The sequence below is a fragment of the Seriola lalandi genome, unplaced genomic scaffold (genome assembly GCF_002814215.2).
Source record: "Seriola lalandi dorsalis isolate HSWRI2012SDOR001 ecotype SW California unplaced genomic scaffold, Sedor1 jcf7180002054573, whole genome shotgun sequence".
Taxonomy (NCBI): Eukaryota; Metazoa; Chordata; class Actinopteri; order Carangiformes; family Carangidae; genus Seriola; species Seriola lalandi.
The window spans coordinates 1,600,879-1,620,060 of NW_019525126.1; the positions used below are offsets into that span (position 1 = coordinate 1,600,879).

Below are 19,182 nucleotides of genomic sequence, written 5' to 3' on the forward strand. Positions count from 1 at the left end.
AGTAGCTAGCAACAAAAATGTGTGTTTCTTTGGTACAAGAGTTTCATTCAGTATAAGGTATGTATAAGGTATAAGGTATGGCAACATAAAAATTGGCACCATGATTGAAAACATAATATCCCTCAATATCCCATGCAAATTGCATGATCAATAAACAGACATATTTCTTTAAATGAAAGATTACAGACAGACACATATTTGTGTGGTATGGGTTGAAAATTTCAGTCACACTGGATGACTTTCCAGACCGTAGGCCTTACATGGCTGAATGGAGCAAATAAACATCTTACAGTTATCATACACTCATTAAAACAATTTGCCAGGTCAAATGTAGTGTAGTTTAAGAACTGCTATAGTTGTAGTTGCTAGACACATATTGAATTTAGATATTGGTATATGTTATCCTGGAAGGAAATGTGGATGTTATCAAAATATATAACAATTATTAAAAGTATATCAAATCAACTAAAAAAATATAATAATAATAATAACCCTATACATTAGATGTATACATCAATGCAGGATTAAAAGGCCTAACAATATATGTATACTGGTTGCATCCAAAGCTGGAGAGCCCAGCTTTATCAATCTACGGCTCTGTGAAATATGTAATGAGGTCAAGGACCTGACATGATTTCACATGCATGCTGCATTAAAACAACACAGTATATTCATGGGCCATTAAACGTATTTAAAAAGATCCAGAGAGCTACAGGAAAATAACAGACGAACCTGACGGATCCATAATCGAAAAAACAAAACAACATGAACACAGCCTCTCTGGTGTCCTGTTGGCGTTACAAGCAGCTGCACAACAGTGCAGAGCTAATGTGGAGGGAGGTTTGGCAACACGAGCCGACGTTGGAAGAAGAACACCGAGTACCTAATGCATTTTCAGTCCTGGTTTGCTACATTAGCATTGTGGGTAAAATGAAATTATATCCTGGTTAAAATTTGGTCCATAAAACTGAAGATTAAAATAAATATGGAGCCAATATGACATTTAACCTGCTAGCTACCCAACAAGTCTGCTAAATATAGCTAGGCTGACGTGAAGGGATTACCCACTTATCAGTAAAAAATAAAAGAGATAAGAGCTGCATTATAGTAAAAGTATCACAAGGACAGCGAAGAAAACCTTATTAAACCCAAATAGTGACTTTAATTTCTGCAAGGGAGAACACTGTTGAATCAGCCACCTCGTCGTTCACCTCTCAGTTGAGCTGACCTTGCCTGCAGCAACAGTTTAACGGCTGTTTATGACTGTCGCAACATGGTTTTCATATGTCCGCAGCTTCAGCTTCAACACAGCGCTTTATTAACAAGTGTGCTTGACTCCAACTGACTGCAGCAACATGGACGACCAGAAGGAGTACTATCAATGTATTAAACAAGTTGGTGTTGTCTTATGCTGAGCTGACTCACATGAACGCTCAATGTCGAACAACTTTAACGCAACCAAACGACACAACTTATTCACCAAGTCGACTTTCACGTACAACCCAGCCGGCCAGCTCTCCGTAAAACACTTTTTTCTAACCCTGTTTGTCTTAAAATGTAGTGTTGGCCGAGAACCCCCAGCTAGCTCGTTAGCTAGCTTAGATAGATAGCGTAGGTTGACAGGAATGTTAAAGTTGGCTAACAAACTGGCTAGCTACTTCTTAAGGAAACTAAACCACATACATCGCTGTCGACTTCGATGTCATCGTTTTCGCTCATTCTTCGGTAAAAAAAAAAATGGAGTATGGCAAAAGAAAACAAGCAGCTGTCAAAACAAAGTGCAGCGACAACTGGAGGCAAATAATAACATATAGCACGGAGCTCTGCTACAGCAGAGACATGACGATCAACGGTCTCCCTACACGTGATTCGCCTACACATGGACGGGAAAACATACACGGCGCAAGCGCGATGAAGCACGGCATTGTGGGTAATGAAGTCATTCGCCATCACGCAGCCCGGATGGCACTGTTGCAGTGTCTGGAACTTGAACTACATTTCCCACAAGCCCACGGATCTGGACGCGCCCACCACAATGTACCGTTATCTCCTCCAAGTTGCAAACACAGCAGCCTCAGGACCGTCACTGTTTTTATCCAGTGGATCACGATGTTCATTTTTTATGCAGTTTTTAGAATATATATTAGTTAAAAAAAAAACAATTTAATTACATTGGCATGAACAAACAATGGTGCTCTAAACATATACAATCATATTTGATGCAACATGTTTTCTATGAACATTCCTTTCATGCAAATATGATTCTGTGATGTTAAGCACCAAGGTGCATGCTAAAGTCTGTTGTTCCACTGCATTGTCAGCAGGGCAGTGTGTCACAATAACTAGGCTCTTCTTCCTGCATATGATTATGAGGCCAGATGGTGGCCTAGCTCACTTCGGCTGCCCTCCCCCACTCACCATCCATGGCTGCACACTTGCCTCTATAGGACCTTTAAATAGCTTCTGCAGCAAGCTATCACTGCTTATAAACCTACTGCAGCACTACAAAAATGTATTTCAGGACTTTGTCTTGTTTAATTCTTATCTAAATTGTTGGTGATCGTTGGGTAATGCAATACAGACCTAATAACTTCATCATTCTCACTTTTTTCTGCTTCTCTTACTGCAAGTAACGTCAGCTCATATTTAAATGGTAGGAAATGTGTTTCTAAATACACATATCTTACTTTATAAATTAATTGCTTGCCCTCAGTGCCTTGCATTTTTTCCCCACTTCTCTTTCTTCTGGTTATTAATTTAGAATAGGGGTTAAGTTATTAAACAAGTTCAAGTTTGCGATATAATCTGCCCCTGTTTGGGTTCACGATTATAGACCAAAGTGTCTCCTGTCTTTATATCCGCCTACCCTCTTCTCATACTCCTTTTGTGTTTATGGTTTGAATTTTACTGCTCTTTCGCAAAGGTTCTTAAGCCCTTACTCTCCCACACATCTGTTTTGTTGTATTGTCTGTTGTTATGTAAGTTTCAATCTCAGTTTAGTTTTTAGTTGTATTTAGAAGGACCAAGTTTACATAGCTCAGGCTCAAGAGGTTCCACTGAATGTCAGAACATGCACATGCATACAGATTTACTGACGTGGCCCCTTTAACTTTGACCCAATCTCTCCCATACCAGAAGAGATTAGGGCAACAACATTTGAGCCTTGTTTGATTTGTATTGTGAGTTGTAAATAAAGTCTTGGTGTACAAAGTACCCCAGTCTCACAATAGCAGAGGGCCCCTTCAATTTGAAAAGATGGTAACTCTGCCAGGCAAACTCATTCATCAGCCCGGTTGCATAATATTAATTGTCAGTCTGTTCACAATTGCAAGTGAGGCCAAATGGGATGGGTACACAAACAGTTACATTCTTTCACCATTATCGAGCTTTTTCCCCAGTGCCCAGAAATAGTGGAGTTATACGAGTAACTCACAGTAAGACAGAGAGAGACTTCCAGTAACAGGGTTCAAATGTGGATTCGCAGGAAGTCTGCGTAACATATAAAAACGAAAAGCAGTTAGAAAGAGAGTTCAATGGGATGTGTTTTAAGTCCCTAGGTGATGACAGCTACCAGTCTATCATGAGTCCATGTGACACAAAGGGGAGGGCTGCAACTCGAAACAGAGAAAAAGGAGTTAGATATAAAAATGTGAGGAGAGATGTATGCAAGTGTGTGAGGGAGCACAGGTTGAAGCTGCTGGATCTGGCCTGAAATGAAGGTAAGAACATTGTTACTTAGCCTATTATTAAAATATCTTTGTTTTTCAAGGGTAAGACTGGCACTACTTTGTCCTTATGTCATCATTAGAAATGATCAGATAATTAAAACTCATCATTCTGTGCTGTAGAATTCCTTTTCAATCCAGAAAACGATTAAAACACATAGAAGAGCCATGCTGTGGCATTGTGTGATAAATTCCTTTGTTACAAGGAACATGTGCAATGTAATTACTCTTCTCGCCTATTCAAAGAAAGCAATTTGTAATAGAGAGATTTGTAACGTAGAGCAAGAGTATGCCTCTTTTATGTATGTTTATTAGTTTAGGCATGGAGGCATATGGTCTCTTCAGGAGATTTGTTGATCCTAATAAAACAACCAAAGAATGCCATCGCTATCCATTAATTTTGTTCATTATCACATATGTCCTATTTGATTTCATTGACTGGTTGTTTTTTAACCTTAGAACAAATTGTAGATGTTTTACAGCCTCAGTCTATCTCCGCTCTTTAATATAAAAGCACTTAAGCACTTAAATAATTTTGCCTGATCTGTTTTTTTTTTTCCACAAAAAAGTTCAATTATTTTGTTGAAAATACACAAAATAACATGACTTTCACACTAATTCATTTTTTCCTCACTCCAGAATTGATTAATGTACAAATGTTATTTAAGTGGATACAAAATGTCAAAACACAAACTTGTTAAGTCACATATTACATCACAAATGGCTTCCAAACCACAGAGTTTACTGGATCAATTCTCAATGACTGACCCAAAATTAAGTTACTTGAGCACATGATTCACTTGAGCAATTTAATGACTGGGTGCACATGACTAATATTTCGACAAACACTGTGTGACTCTGAAGAAAATGCAGAGTGCTGATCATTGTATACTTTATTAACTTTTATTACTTGTTCTTTTTTTTTTGTATTCCAGCTAACAGGTGGTTCAAAAATGTCAAAAACACACATAGGGGAGCTATAACATTTTTTTTTGCCTGCATGTGGTGCAAATGCTAAAATTGCAGCAGTTGTTCCTTACTTTGCCTGTAGGAGGCAAAAGTTCTGTGCAGTTTAGGATAAGATTTGTGAAATAAAAAAAAAGAAAAAGAAAAAAGATCTGAAATATTTCGTCTAAGATTTGAATTCCATATTTATTAATTTGTTCTGTGTGACAGGTGAAAGCCACAAAACTGTAATCACACTTCTGTTGGGACGAGTGCCACAATGAATGTGACAGAAATCTACAGGGAAATCGCATACATCTACAGCGAGGGAAATGCTTCTCGCAATGGAAGCTTGGGTGAGCTGAACGCCCCCTCCCCCCTAAACCACGTCATCAACATCCTCACCATCGTCACCCTCTCCATCACCATGATATCCCTCGGCTGTACGATGGAGATTTCCAAAATTAGGGCCCATTTGTTCCAGCCAAAAGGAGTCGCCATTGCAATGCTGGCCCAGTATGGCATCATGCCCCTCACTGCTTTCTGTCTAGCCAAAACCCTGCAGATGGATTCCATCAAGGCTGCGACTGTGCTCATATGTGGCTGCTGTCCAGGGGGAAGCCTATCAAACATTTTTTCCCTGGCCATTGATGGTGACATGAACCTCAGGTAAAAAACCCTTATTGATGGAAATGCAAAGAAAAATACCGGGTGCTTTCGGTCATGTCATAGTGAGTCTCCAGGTGAATGCAAGGTGCTCTTGAAGTTGAAGTTAAGACACAGTGAAGCTGTAGAGTTAACTTCAGGCACACTCGCACAGAGCCAAGGATATGATTAAAATGCATTTATTTAGTTAGGGCATATCTGAGTAAAAATCGTGAATAAAGATCCCAAATAGGGGAGTAAAACGTCGACCAGTTTCGACCCCTAAAGGGTCTTCCTCAAGGGCGTGGTTGGAGAAGGAAATGAAAAGCCAACCAGATCAGTTAATGCCAATAATTAACCAATTTACCAATAATTTACTACTTAAGCTGTGTCGGCACAATATACTGTCATCAACGTTTCTGTCAAAAACCGGTCTGTTTGGTTTTTCACTTCCTTTTCCAACCACGCCTTGAGGAAGACCCTGTAGGTGTCAAAACTGGTCGGCGTTTTACTCCCTTATTTGGGATCTTCGTTCTGGATTTTTACTCTGACATGCCCTAACTAAGTAAAGGCATTTTAATATCCTTGGCTCTGTGGGAGTGTGCCTGAAGTTAACCCTACAAACCTTTATTGATGTATTGCTTCCTGTCTTGTTGGAAGATTACAAATGGCTGCAATAATTTACTACTTAAGCTGTGTCAGCACAATTTGCTGTCATCTACTTTTCTGTCAATAAACAGTGATGTACAAAACAAGATCCTCGTTTTGCATGTACCATTTTGGACTATTGACACGTCAGTCTAATGTTTCTTTATCTCTCTGATACCCTCCCAGCATCGTAATGACCACATGTTCCAGCTTCGCAGCCCTGGCTCTGATGCCATTGCTGCTCTTCATCTACTGCCAAGGCTTCACCGGCCTGGAAAAAGCTGTCCCATACGCTGGCATCACCATGGCTCTCGCTCTCACTCTGGTGCCTTGTGCCATTGGCATTGCCATTAACCATTACAAGCCAAGCTACACGCCAGTGGTCAAAAAAGTGAGACTCCTGACATCTGCTTTACATTAACACAGCCAACAGATCATTTGATTCACTACCAGGAACCTGAAACTAACGCAGCTAAAAGGAATGCCATCATTGACATTATTATATACTGTGGTACTTTTCCTACTGTGACACATGAAACTGTCTTCAGAGAAAAAATAGTGAGCACAATGTTGTGTTTCCCAGAACACATGGTGCGGGTGTAATTCTGGGGAAAATAAACAGGAAGGTATGTGCAACAGGAAGCCGTAGTCTTATTATTCTAACTCAGAACAGGCCTTGATGCTTTTAGATGTTGTTTGAGAACCTCATGTTTTCTTATTCAGATTCACTTAATATTTAATGGAGCCAAAGTAACATGCTTTCACTCAAACTTTCTTTCTCAACAGGTTGGTCTCAGCATCCTGACAACCTCCTGCATCATACTCTCTATCCTATCTGTCATTGCCACCAAAGACGTTCTATGGATGGCCCTCAAACCAGACATTGTGGGGACGGCTGCACTGATGCCACTGATTGGCTTTATGCTGGGATATGGCATGTCTGTCTTATGCAGACTCAATGCTCAGTAAGTGAACACACACTAGGTATGCCTATCTTTGAGTCTGTTAAAAAGCCACTCAACACAGTAGCTCATTTGTGTATCTGTGTCCTGATTACTACATATTGTATGTATACAGTGAGTCAGAGCACTATATTCTGTACTAATTTTTGCAGTAAAATCAATGTACTTTACTGTTTTGGACTAACAGGAAAAGATGCCATACATGCACAGACAAACAGTCGGCAACAAATTGAAAAAAATATGTTTTTTCCATAGACTAATTTTTTGTTTCTGTTTTAAATGGTCTCACCACCATCCACAATTATTTTACATTTTTGCAGCTGCGAATAAGTCCCACTCTTCTCTTTTTGCTTTTTGAGAGAACTGTGAACATCTCTGATTCCCAACCTCTTTGGCTTGTGACTCTACAAAATGACACAGTATCTGCTAGTCACCCCTCTTCACAGGGTATAGTCTTAGTGTGGATGTGATTTAACAGTTCAGCTAAGGAGCAAAATTTTGCTTTTTGGGTTTTTGTTCAATACTTTATATTTTTGATGTGATATATTTCAATGTGGGACTTTTTCCTCTTGAGTATTCTTATACTGCAATGTAGTGAATTTCATTGAAATAATGGATTTTAATACTTCCTCCACAACCATATCATGGTAATATTTTAACCTGGATTTTTAATTAATTGACTAGTCAGTTAGAACAAACCTGTTACACCAAACACTGACTTTATTTCAACATTTCACAACGTTATTGCAATATGATTTCAGTATCAAATTCAAACAATGTTATATCAATATGATGTGACAATGACAGATGATTCACCTGTTTTTAGATGCAGCAGGACCATCTCCATGGAGACAGGGTGTCAAAACATCCAACTGTGCTTTGCCATCATAAAGGTGGCCTTTCCCATAGAGGTCATTGGAGCCATGTTTCTCTTCCCCCTGATATACATGACATTCCAGTGTGCTGAGGCCCTTTTCCTGGTCCTGTGCTTCAGATGTTACCAAAGATTCAAGGCACCTGCTGAGGGTAAATGTCACAGCTGCCTGTGTGTGTTTTTGTAGAATGAGGCTAGGAGGGCTGGAGGGGGTCATGCAATCTCTCCATTTTTTTGAAATCATATCAAACTACGCAAAAGTGTAATATTCATCATCATCATCAATCTTCACTATCTTACCAATACAGCAAAACACTGGAATGGTGACATTAAACAAGAGAAGTTGCAACAACCATGACAGCACCGTGGATCACAACGCAGTGCTGCACAGGGAGGAGAGAAGCGCCGAGTCCTACCTACTAAAGATATAGCTATTTAGTGCCCTCACTGTCTCTGTATCATCTGCTTATTCTTCACTCTGACCTGTGATACTGACAAAAACAGTTAAAGCATGTGTAACAACTAATACTTTAATTATTGTTCACTTAATCAAGTCTGTACACAGGGATTGTGCATGCTGAAGTAAAAAGCTTATTGCACATGACATTTTGTATTTATATTTTTGTATTTTTGTAAGTTTTTATGACTGAATCAATTTTTATCACATTTTGATTTCATTTTGTGAATGAATTGTTGATGTGTTATTTGCTATTAATACTTTCATTAAAATGTATCAAACCAAAGAGAATGGTCAATCTCAGATATGAAAAGCAGTCTAATGAAAAAAGACGACAAAGGCGATGCGAAGATCTCAAATATTTAATTAAAATGATCATATGATATATACAGAGCAAACTTAACTTAATATTTTTTACATATATATTAAAATACCATCTTCACAAAAAAAAAATCCATTCCTCAGTCCAAATGTAAACTCAATGGACAGTCAAAGTGAACACTGACATTACACTAAGCTATACACTTAACTTTTTTGTGTTGGATCTTCCCAGCCACTTTTACGGTGTCACATATAATTTGCCTGCAGTAGAAATCAAAGTGAAGTGGCAAAGTGAAAAGAACTCCTTTTTTTCAGTTCCCAAGAGCTGTGGAAGCATCAAAAGAAGCCATGGCTGATCAACAGCATTCTGGACACAAATAAATAAAATACACAGTTTCCTGATGTGAAACAGGAGTTTCCAAGCAGCCTGAATAAATTAAGAAGATAATATTTTCTGGTGTACAAGTGATGTGTTTAACAAAGCCACATATAATATCACTAAGCAGTGGAGGCATTTAACTGACATTCATTTTTAAAATTCCTTATTGTACATTTTATAGATACCTGTGCATAGAAGTGGAAAGCTAAGGCCATCGGGGGAAAGGGTATGAATAAGAGAATACATATGGAGATGTGACTCTTTGTAGGGATGAAATGTGCTGAATGCAGGCCTGAAAAAAATAAGTCACTTAAAACATTTGCCCTCAATCCAAAGAACACACAGTAGAGTGATCTCTTAGGTGGACAAGCAGCCTTATACTGTACAGTCACATGTGGGATGGTGTGAGTCATGATTAATAACACTTTAAATAATGATATATAATCACAAAAGGACAATTCTGTGAGTGTACATAACTTGGACAACAACCTAGATTACCTGACCTTCATGTATCTTTTCCAATGTGTGTCTTCAATGGTGTGGTATGATATGTGGTTAAAGAAAAGTAACAGTAAACAAGACACTGATGAGATTATTAGTTCCCCCCCCCCAACAGCCTTTAAAAGACACATTGCTTCAGAGGTGCCTGTTCCTTTCTGTTTTTGTCCAACATTTTCAAACTGAGCTTCAGACATTAGACATACGTACATGATGCAGGAATTCTGATAAAAAATGTAAGCATGTATGTACATGTGAATCCCTTCTCTGTTCTCCTTGGGATGGTCAGAGGAACTGTTCTGAGTGACCCACAGCTTCACTCAGATCCTCCTTAGGTGGGTCGGTCTGTGTTGACAGCTGTGTTGACAAACTCACAAGAGGCATCCCACTCACCAGTTCAGGCCAGTAGTAACTCTGTTTGTTTTGAGCAAGTCCAAAGGCTGCAGCATGTTTCAGGCCTCCTTCAACAATGGCATATCTGTGGAAAACAGATAAAAAGGTAGCATGGGTACAAAGTGGGGACTTAAAATAAGTAAAAAGTGTATATGGAGAGGGTTTTACCATCAGAGTAGTCCATCTCAGAGTCCAGAGAGAGGCTGTGTTGGTCGCTGCCTGCAGACGGCCTACTTTGTGAGGATGAAGGAGCTGTAGCACCTGCGTGCTCCAGAACCCAGGTAGAGGATGAGGGTGAGGGTGATGAGGAAGATGAAGATAGAGGGACAGGGTGGACCACAGCCATCTCTGAATGCTGCTGTTTGAGGGAAGAAGGCCTAGAGGGGCCAGCCTCTGGCGCTGTGGCATGCTGACCCTCGGACAGCACAATCTGGACTCGAGACTCAGAGCTAAGAGCTGAAGCTGAGGCTCCACCACTGTTCACAGCCTCTTCATATGAGGGCAGAGTCACTTGGACTCCTTCAACCATGATGGACACAGGCTGCCCGGACACACCCTGATCACGTCTAGGTGTAAAGGACCAGATGAAAGTTTGAATCTCAATCTCATTCTAAAACATCTACAATAGCCTCTGGTTTCAATTATAAGATGCTGGTAATGAACAAACATTACTTTGAGGGCCAACTTACCGATGGAGGGATTTGAGTTTTGGCTGCAGAAGTACAAAGAGCACCACAAGGAGCAGGATGAGGGCCACTGAGCTGGCTGTGGATGCTACTATGGACAAGGCGGGCATCCCCAATGGTAAAGTTGGATCACGGTCTGTGAGACATAAACACTTGACTCTGTTATCTGAACAGCACTTTGTATTTGTATCTGTTTTAAATGTGTCACCTAATCTTTACCTTGCTCCATGAGGCAGCTGAGCTTCATTTGGCTGTCCCATTCCCCATATTGACAGGTAAGGTATTTGTAGTCTCCCTTCAGAATATAACCTTCATCACAGAAATATTCAATCACAGTGCCATGAGAAAGTCTTTGGCATGGGGAGGGGTGGCAGGTGTAGCCCCCATTCTCTGGCTCATACGGAGGCTTGCATACTGTCCACGGAAAGAAAGAAATACAATGAATATATCAATGTTGTAAGTTGTTTTACTAAGCTATCAGTGCTAAACTGGCCTGAATCCTATTTGACAGACAGTGACTACTTTGTGTCAATTGGTAATTACACATGATTGTACAAAATGACATATGGAATTGCCCAGGGCTCCATTCTTGGGCCTTTTCTATTCAACCTAAAATGACCAGCAATTATGCAGACAACACAAAGGTTAATATAACAATATTACCATGTGAATATGTTTCCATACCAGCAGTGAGTAAGTGCATTGATCCAGTCAATAACTGAATGTGCCAAAATTGTCTCAAGTTAAGCAAAAGTAAATACAGAAATCATTGTTTTTGGAGCCAAGGAACAATTCAAAGTCAGTGCTCAGCTTGAATCTTTAAAGACCACAAACTAAGCCAGAAATTTTGGTGTAGTCATGGATAATTTTAATAGCCACATTAAAACCATTACAAAATCAAAGTTGCAGACAATACTTTGTAGAGGTTTGTCTTTACCGTCACTGCGTATACAGCGAGGAGGTTCAGAGGACCAGTGCCCTTGTGCACTGCAGGTACGGATGCTGGGTCCATCTAGCAGGTAACCAGGGTCACAGCTGTACTCTAGTGGCGTGCCCACAGGGAACAAGCTCCTGTTGGTCTCTGTCAGATTAGTTGAGCCATGCTGCACCATTGACGGTCTTATACAACCTTAAAAATGAGACATTCAACAGTCAAAAATACAGTTAATATCTAATATTTACCAAATATGGGCTTTTTTTTAATATAGCATTGTTGATTAAAGTGTTACAAGGTTCTTTATAAAACAAAATGGTGTGAAATGTTAGAGGTAGAACAAAAAATCATGGTAATAAAAAAAGGAATAGACCCTAACATAAAGTCTGTGAGACAGATAAACAGTTGACACTTTTTTTAAAATGTTTTATCTAATAGTTCAAATGTGTGATCTGATCTACCTTTACCTCGCTCCATGAGACAGCTGATTGGCATTAGGTTGTCCCATTTCCCATACTGACATGTACGGAATTTATAATCTCCCTTCAGAGCATAACCGTCATCACAGAAATACTGAATCATGGTGCCATGTGAAAGTCTTCCGCATGGAGAGGGATGGCATGTGTAGCCCCCGTTCTCCAGCTGATATGGAGGCTGGCATACTGTCCATGGAAAGAAAGAAATACAATAAATATATATAAGCTCCAGTGCTATATAAATACAAAATGCTTCTCTACTCCTGTGATTGGTTTGACTGATCAGAGCCCCAGTATGTAAGTAAGTTATTAATGTAAACAAACTGTAGCTTAAAATCACAGATGTAAATTGAAAAACAGAAAATACATACAGTAAGTTTGAAAATGAAATTGAAATTAATATTGGCAACTAAATCAAAAAGAAAAAATAATGAAAAATCCCAAACTGTAACACACCTAAAAGTACCAGCTGTTCAATTAGGTTACAGTACATGATGACACCAGGTGTAGAGAGGGTTTATGTTGTGTATTTGTATAATGTAATGTAGTACTTCTACTATGTGGAGAGTTGTCTTTACCGTCACTGTGTATACAGCGAGGAGGTTCAGATGACCAGTCTCCCAGTGTGGTGCAGGTGAGGACGCTGGGTCCGGCTGGCAGGTAACCAGGGTCACAGCTGTACTGTAGTACTGTGCCCACAGGAAACAAGCTCCTGTTGGTGTCTGTCAAATTAGTTGAGCCATGCTGCACCATTGAGGGTCTTATACAACCTTAAAAAAGGAAAACAAAAATACAGTTAATATCTGTACTTTTTTAACAATAAATATATAGCATATTTAAAGACAGTGTTACAGTTATAGGTAAATGAGTTTAACAGACAAAAGAGTTAAAAAATATGACAAAAAATATAATAATTAATATAACTAAAAAAGCTTGACATAAAAATGTGTTTTGAAGAAAGTTTAAATTAGCTTTCACAGCTGATTGTTAATAGTGTTAAGACTATTTCTTTTTTTTCCAGGCATTATTTTTTCTTGCAGGTGTTTAAGGCTAGTACGTTCTGAAAAACTACATACTGAAAAATAAAACCAGTGGAGTTTGCATGTTCTCCCTGTCCCCACCTCGTCCTCCCACAGTCCAAAGTCATGCACTGTAGATTGATTAGTAATCTAAATTGCTCATAGGTGTGAATGTGACGGTATCATTATGGATAACGAATGAATGAATTAATGAAATGAAAGTTAACGTTTCACAGAAGTTATACTGTTTTGGCAGAGGTCTATGCCAACGTTACCTAGTTCAAGGCAGTTACATATCCTGTGATTAATGGTTGGCAAGTCTCCTGTCCTGTGATGTGTTTTGTTCAGTCGCAGTTTCGAGGTGAGCGTTACTGCTTCTGCACAAGGTCTCATCAACATGATAACGCAAAATACTCAGCAACACACCCCACACCGCAGATGTCATTGCTGTCACATAGGCAACCCCCCACCCCACCCCCTGACCACCACCACCATTAAATAAGATAATAAGATTGTAAGATAGCATTTTATGTCACTGCTCTAGCCCTATAGCGAGTTTGAGGTCTGACCAACCTTGGCTTACACAACTGATCTGCATGGGGCCGTCCCACTGCCCATCCTGACAGGTCAGGTAGTTATAGTCTCCACTGAGAACGAAGCCCTCATCACAGAAGAACTCGATCACAGTGCCGTGGGAAAACATTCGGCAGGGGGATGGGTGGCAAGTGTAGCCCCCATTCTCGGGTTTGGTGATGGGTAGACATGCTGATGGGTGAAAAAATACAACATATGAAGAACCAGCCCAAGTATAAAAAGTGCTTCTTTGTTGTTGTTGTTTTTAACTTTATATGTTAGTAAAAATGTCTAAAAAAAAACTTACAACTTGAAAATTACTGAAAGTAAATATTTCTACCTGTGAGAGCTCCTTATTACTTTACAGGTCAGAAAAGACAGTGGCTGACAGCATATCTTACCACCACTGCGTATACAGTGAGGAGGTTCAGAGGACCAGCGTCCCAGCGTGGTGCAAATGAGGATGCTGGGTCCGTCTGGCAGGTAACCAGGGTCACAGCTGTACTGCAGTACTGTGCCCACAGGGAACGAGCCCCTGTTGGTTTCTGTGAGGTTTACCCAGCTGTTCTGGACCATGTATGGCCTCACACATCCTGAGAAGAGAACAAATTCTGTGAAACTACTCACTACTTTTTCTCAGTAGGATTAGAGCCTGGTTTGAGATATTTTACCCAGTGAAGCCAAAAGTAATACAGACACTTAATGAAACATTGTAACCATCTTACTAGAAAGGCATTTCTTTTTTTCTGTTTTGAACATGGTTGAATACTAGCCCCCCCAACTCAAAAATAAGTATTTTATTTAATGTATTCCAACACTTTGGAAGATTGCCTGATATAAATCTGGAACTGTTGAGTTCTTGCTAGTTCAATATACAGCAATTAAATTGTACATATATATCATAAGTAGGGATCGACCAATTCTGCATTTTCTCTTTATCTGTATCATTTTTTTTTAAACTGCTGACAAATTACTTTAAAAAGATGCTTCTTTGGCTCTGATGCTGCCGCCTGTCTCTGCTCTAGACAGCTATCTGTGGTCTGGAGTAATGTAGCGCCCACAGCACCATCTGATTGGTTACACGTCACGAGTAATAGCCTATCACGCTGAAGGCTGCTGTGTACACAGACCGACCGAAACTAGAGCAGTGGCTCCAGTTAATGAGTGGAGCTCTATGTCGAAGGTAAGACAGGAGACATAATTGAAGTTGTGATAAACATCACAATCCTCTACACTGAAGTTACAACATCACCAGACTCTGATGAACAAGTTCATCTGTTGATCCAAGACATAGCGAGCAAGAGAGAGAGAAGCTAGTGCTAACTGCTAAGCTAAAGTAACTAGCTAATCTGAACAGCATGTAACCCTAAAAGGAGCAGAAAGATGTGAGTGCTGAAGCAGATCTACTGTAAGTTTAAATGTACAGCGGGTAGTTAGACACTATGATGAAAAAGGGAAGCATTACCTGTGATAAAATAGAGCAGCAATAAACACTACTAGTATGAGAAACTCCTGGAACTGGAGATGGGACACTACACTGACTGCAGCACGTCAGTACGTGAATGGCCAATAACTACTTTTACTGAAAGGACATTTTACTACAGTAAAAGTAAAATCACTGAGTAAAAATTTTCTCAGATAAAAGTACAAAATAAGTCAGTTAAAAAGTCTTTGGGTAAACATGTTACATTTTAAAAGAGGAAGCATCTTATTTGGTGATATTAATAATAATATATGATAAAACTTAAATTAAAGAACATCTTTAGGCTGCCAGGTGAATCAGTTCACAGGTGAGGACAACACTGAAATCAACCAATTAATTCCAGTCAGGCTCTTTGCAGTCTGTGCATACACCTAATAATTACTAATATACACAGTTGTCAGTTTATTAGGAACATCTAGCTAAAACTGATGCAGAGTATTACAACAGTCCTGCATTAAATACTGCTTCATGAAGGTTATAATATTTAGTTTGTAATAAAATTGTTTTAGACAGTTGTTTATTCAACTGTATGCTCCTTATGGAGGATGTAGTGTGATGAGCAGTTGAGCTGTATTACATTACAGAGGCGTTTCTGTTATTTAGCCTACTTTCACTGACATAAATGTGGTGGACAACGCAATAGAAACACCTGAATGCCATGGTGAGTGTCCTCATACAGCAGTCGTTTTGTGTTGGCATATCAGTTCCAAATATCGGTTTTCGGGCTCCTTGATTACCCACAATTGGTATCGGTATTGCTCAGAAAAAACATATCAGTCGATCCCTAGTCATAAAAACACTATGCTAAAAGCACTTGATATTTATACAACATAATCATGACAAGTAGTTCTGGCACTGTACTGATTCTCAAGATAAATATGCTGGGATAAACTGGCACATAATCAAATCAGTGATTAGAGATCGTTGAATTAGTCTCCCATTTGACCTGTATCATACCAAAACGGATTTGATTTTGTTTGTTCAGCAAAAAAGGTCAGGTTAATATAATACAGAGATAACCCACAATGCTTTGAATTAAAGGAGGGTGCAACAATAAAGCCTGTCTCTTACCTGACCCTTGCCCAGTGGACACTATGGTCAGTCCCAGCAGTAAAAAGAAAGACCGTTTAGTGGCTGAAGAGTGGGCCCAAAAGGCTTTTGATATTGACTCTATCATTCCATTGCTCATCTTCCCCTGCAGAGTCAACTCAACCTGGAATGAACAGAAAATCAAGTTATTACAAAGGTATAAATATGTCATGATGAAAAGGCAGTCCCCCATAGCCTTGACCATCTGCTGACACCTGCCTGTCGCAGGTACTCTGCAGAGCTTGGGCAGCTGCCAGAGAAATGGGTGGGTGTTGGGACGGTGGTACAATGACAGAACTGAGAAAAATAGTATCGATGCTACAGCCATTTAGCAAGCTAACGTTAATAATAAACGGACACCCAATTCCTTTCATTAATGCCGATATTTATCAATGTCAGCGATGCCTTAACTTTAGCTAACTGTGTCTTCAACATATAAAATTGAGCTAACGTTGGTTCTGAATCGTTCCGTCTCCGCGACTACACACCCATTTTCACTTCTCCCTTATTAGCTATTATAGCTAAGTTTGATAATGCTAGAAGGAATAAGGCCAAAAAATAGATGCTGCATTTTACATACCAAATACATATTGTTGATGATAACTAGCTAGCAACTGTGCTAAAACCTATAATTAAGTAACCTCCAACTGCGCACAACTGATTTTCAGTTATGTTACCTACCTGGGACAATCAATATTAGCCTTCTTAGCTTGCTAACGCTAGCTAAACATTAAAATGGCTCGTTTGTTAACGTTACCTACCAGAAAAAAATCGGCCTCGAAACCTCCACCTTCCCTTTCTTACACTGCAGTCTTTTATCAACAATACGCAAACTACACCGAAGACATTTAAAGTTACTGCGGGAACGACAAAAATATGATTTAACGAGCTGAGCGGTACTACTACAGCTAACCGCTAGCTAGCTCCCTAAAGGCTAACTTGATACCCGCTACGCTAGCTAGCTGCATCGATTGAAAGATCAGCTGAGCTGCCTCGATTTCGTTAGGTAGCCATAGTAACAAACATATTTTTCCATAGTAACAACATCCGGGAGTGTTTGCGCCCATAGTTACCAAACCTTTAGCGGAAAACTGTAGAAAGTTTCTGTTGACAAACGTTTTTTTTATTTAGCTAACAGCTATTTAATAAACAAATACGTTTTCCCTCTTGAAACACAGCTAAGGAGAACCACACTATGGAAATTATCAGAGGTAGTTTAGATGACATTTCCCGACCTGCATCGAGTGACCAAACAGGTTGCCGTGTGTCCAGCGTGTCATTGCCTCATACTGACAGAATCTGTCCTACAACTCCCTTTGCCCTTGTTGTTTTGACCAACGATGCTGCTGATATTCAGGTAATTAAGTAAAGATGATACATTGGCAGAACTAAAATTGTGATTATTTTCTTAAAAATGTTTACAATTTCCAATAACTTTAGAAAACATTTCCCTGTAGATCCAGAGCAGCTCTGAAGAAACTATAATATGTACCTCGGGCAGCGGTCCTGACCAAGGTAGGTGTTATTTATAATGTGTAATGGAGTGTTCCACTCACTTTTAGTATGGTCCAGTTTTATAATTAAATTACTCCACACAGTAATGGAATATTTATGCTTCTTTAAGGTCAGTGTCACGTTGATGTTACAGATGAAGAGAAGGAAGATTCAGAACTACAACAAGCCATTAAGGAAATGGAACGACTTGATGAAATACTGTCTGCAAAGATCAGCAAAGAAAAAGAAGTCAAACGTCAAAGGAAAGAACTTCAAACAAAACTCTGGCAAGAACTACTGGTAGGTGTATTCACTCTTCTTACATTACCAGTTCCCTGGACCAGCACCACTGTTTCTGACTACAAAATGGTGTTCACTCTTTTCACTTATGGTGTAATGTTATACTGTGTATTTTCCCTGCAGCAGAATAAGCCAGAAGGTTGGTCTGAATGTGCCCATGAAGCTTTGAACACAAGGCTGTTTTTGGCCCTTGAAGTACCCAGTGGTAAGCATAAACAACAGTATACAGTATACAGGCAACAGTGTTGAAAAGTGTAGGACATGCAGTCACTGTGAGACATCTAAAATATGTTTTTTATCTTAAAGGGACAGAAGAGGAGGAGGACAGCGACTTTGTGCCTGTGTTTGAAACTCAAGTTCCTTACAATGACCATGACAGGCACAGCCAACATTTGGAGCAGAGTGAGTTAGTGAAAATCAAACATGAAAGAAAATGCAGCACACACATTTTCAGTGTTTCCTTCATGTGGTAAAATATATGTTCTCAGTTGTACTGCCTATAGTGTGCACTTGATGGCGCCATGAGCTCAAGGAACTTGCATCTGTTATTTTTCCACTGTAGGCTGATGCAGACAGTAGTGCACTAACTCAGATATTACAGCAGTTTTCCAGAGGTGAAAGCAACAATTTACCCACTGTGTGACTCATGAACAATTTACTGATCAAGCTCTTGTGGTTTTCTATTATATCGATCCCCTAAGGAATAAAAAAAGTTCTGTTTTTCCCCCAAAACAGCAGTCCAGACAGTGAAGAATTCAATACATTTCTCTGTTCAGAGATACTTAGGCAGTCAGCCGCTTGCTATCATGGGGGCTTGAACCTCTTACAATTCTAATGAAGCACAATCTTCCCACTCTATATGCCACCTTACAGCATTAGATTAGTCTAAATTTTTAGAAATGATTTATACTTCACCAAGTTTCAAGATTATTTGGGCAGCTGCAAACTTTAATCATGTGGATCAGATGACAGAATAAGAACGCACGACTGAGAAATGACTGCTGCAGAAATTCTGTGATTTTTTTTTTCTTTTTAATCAGATTTTGCTAATGGTTATTATTAAAGTTTTAACTTACTTTCTCAATATTTACCTTCTGGAATCTAAAGAGTGGCTTGTCTGACAGGTGAAAAGACGCCAAGCAGCTCAACAGAATCATTTGAGACTGGGGAAGAGCAATTTGAAGGCAGCCACTGTGAAGCTTCCAAAGGCAAGAAAAAACAAAAGGACTTTGTCAAGAGAAACATTGAGGTATGTCAAAGTTCACGTTGGGCCAAAATGCA

The 19,182-nt window shown here is 39.5% G+C and overlaps 3 protein-coding genes across 5 annotated transcripts in view; 2 read left to right on the plus strand and 1 right to left on the minus strand.

Moving 5' to 3' along the window:
• The first annotated feature begins 3,447 nt into the window (after nt 1-3,447).
• LOC111663151 (hepatic sodium/bile acid cotransporter-like) lies at nt 3,448-8,541 on the plus strand. The gene is made up of 6 exons (XM_023417232.2): nt 3,448-3,719; nt 4,902-5,339; nt 6,150-6,354; nt 6,750-6,928; nt 7,752-7,951; nt 8,108-8,541. The coding sequence occupies exons 2-6, from the start codon at nt 4,951-4,953 to the stop codon at nt 8,155-8,157; spliced, it is 1,023 nt and encodes a 340-aa protein (XP_023273000.1). The 5' UTR covers nt 3,448-3,719; nt 4,902-4,950; the 3' UTR covers nt 8,158-8,541.
• Nucleotides 8,542-8,604: 63 nt separating this feature from the next.
• LOC111663196 (sushi domain-containing protein 6-like) lies at nt 8,605-17,026 on the minus strand. 3 transcript variants are annotated; one of them, XM_023417295.2, is made up of 11 exons: nt 16,869-17,026; nt 16,090-16,231; nt 13,937-14,128; nt 13,536-13,727; nt 12,522-12,713; nt 11,929-12,129; nt 11,471-11,662; nt 10,753-10,947; nt 10,537-10,669; nt 10,016-10,413; nt 8,605-9,932 (listed from the first exon to the last, which is right to left on the minus strand). In XM_023417295.2, the coding sequence occupies exons 2-11, from the start codon at nt 16,205-16,207 to the stop codon at nt 9,907-9,909; spliced, it is 1,839 nt and encodes a 612-aa protein (XP_023273063.1). In that variant the 5' UTR covers nt 16,208-16,231; nt 16,869-17,026; the 3' UTR covers nt 8,605-9,906. The 3 variants fall into 3 exon arrangements, with proteins under 3 accessions (XP_023273063.1, XP_023273064.1, XP_023273065.1); XM_023417296.2 differs by having other exon boundaries at nt 11,935-12,129; nt 16,869-17,025; XM_023417297.2 differs by lacking the exons at nt 16,090-16,231; nt 16,869-17,026 and having other exon boundaries at nt 13,876-13,943.
• Nucleotides 17,027-17,152: 126 nt separating this feature from the next.
• Nucleotides 17,153-19,182, plus strand: part of fsip1 (fibrous sheath interacting protein 1) — a 29,692-nt gene continuing 27,662 nt past the window's right edge. The window contains exons 1-6 of the mRNA XM_087176917.1: nt 17,153-17,464; nt 17,565-17,622; nt 17,732-17,901; nt 18,025-18,106; nt 18,208-18,303; nt 19,026-19,150. Coding sequence (XP_087033043.1) covers nt 17,303-17,464; nt 17,565-17,622; nt 17,732-17,901; nt 18,025-18,106; nt 18,208-18,303; nt 19,026-19,150 — 693 coding nt within the window. The 5' untranslated portion in view covers nt 17,153-17,302. The remainder of the gene's footprint in view (nt 17,465-17,564; nt 17,623-17,731; nt 17,902-18,024; nt 18,107-18,207; nt 18,304-19,025; nt 19,151-19,182) is intronic.

Bases quoted from the DNA above. Each gene is read 5' to 3' on its own strand.
- LOC111663196 (XM_023417295.2), bottom strand. From the start codon at position 16,207: ATGAGCAATGGAATGATAGAGTCAATATCAAAAGCCTTTTGGGCCCAC. The intron at 13,728-13,936 runs GTAAGATATGCT...TTCACCCATCAG, and splicing joins TCACTGTATACGCAGTGGTG to CATGTCTACCCATCACCAAA. The intron at 12,130-12,521 runs GTAAAGACAACT...TTCCATGGACAG, and splicing joins TCGCTGTATACACAGTGACG to TATGCCAGCCTCCATATCAG.
- LOC111663151 (XM_023417232.2), top strand. From the start codon at position 4,951: ATGAATGTGACAGAAATCTACAGGGAAATCGCATACATCTACAGCGAG. The intron at 5,340-6,149 runs GTAAAAAACCCT...ATACCCTCCCAG, and splicing joins GATGGTGACATGAACCTCAG to CATCGTAATGACCACATGTT. The intron at 6,355-6,749 runs GTGAGACTCCTG...CTTTCTCAACAG, and splicing joins ACACGCCAGTGGTCAAAAAA to GTTGGTCTCAGCATCCTGAC.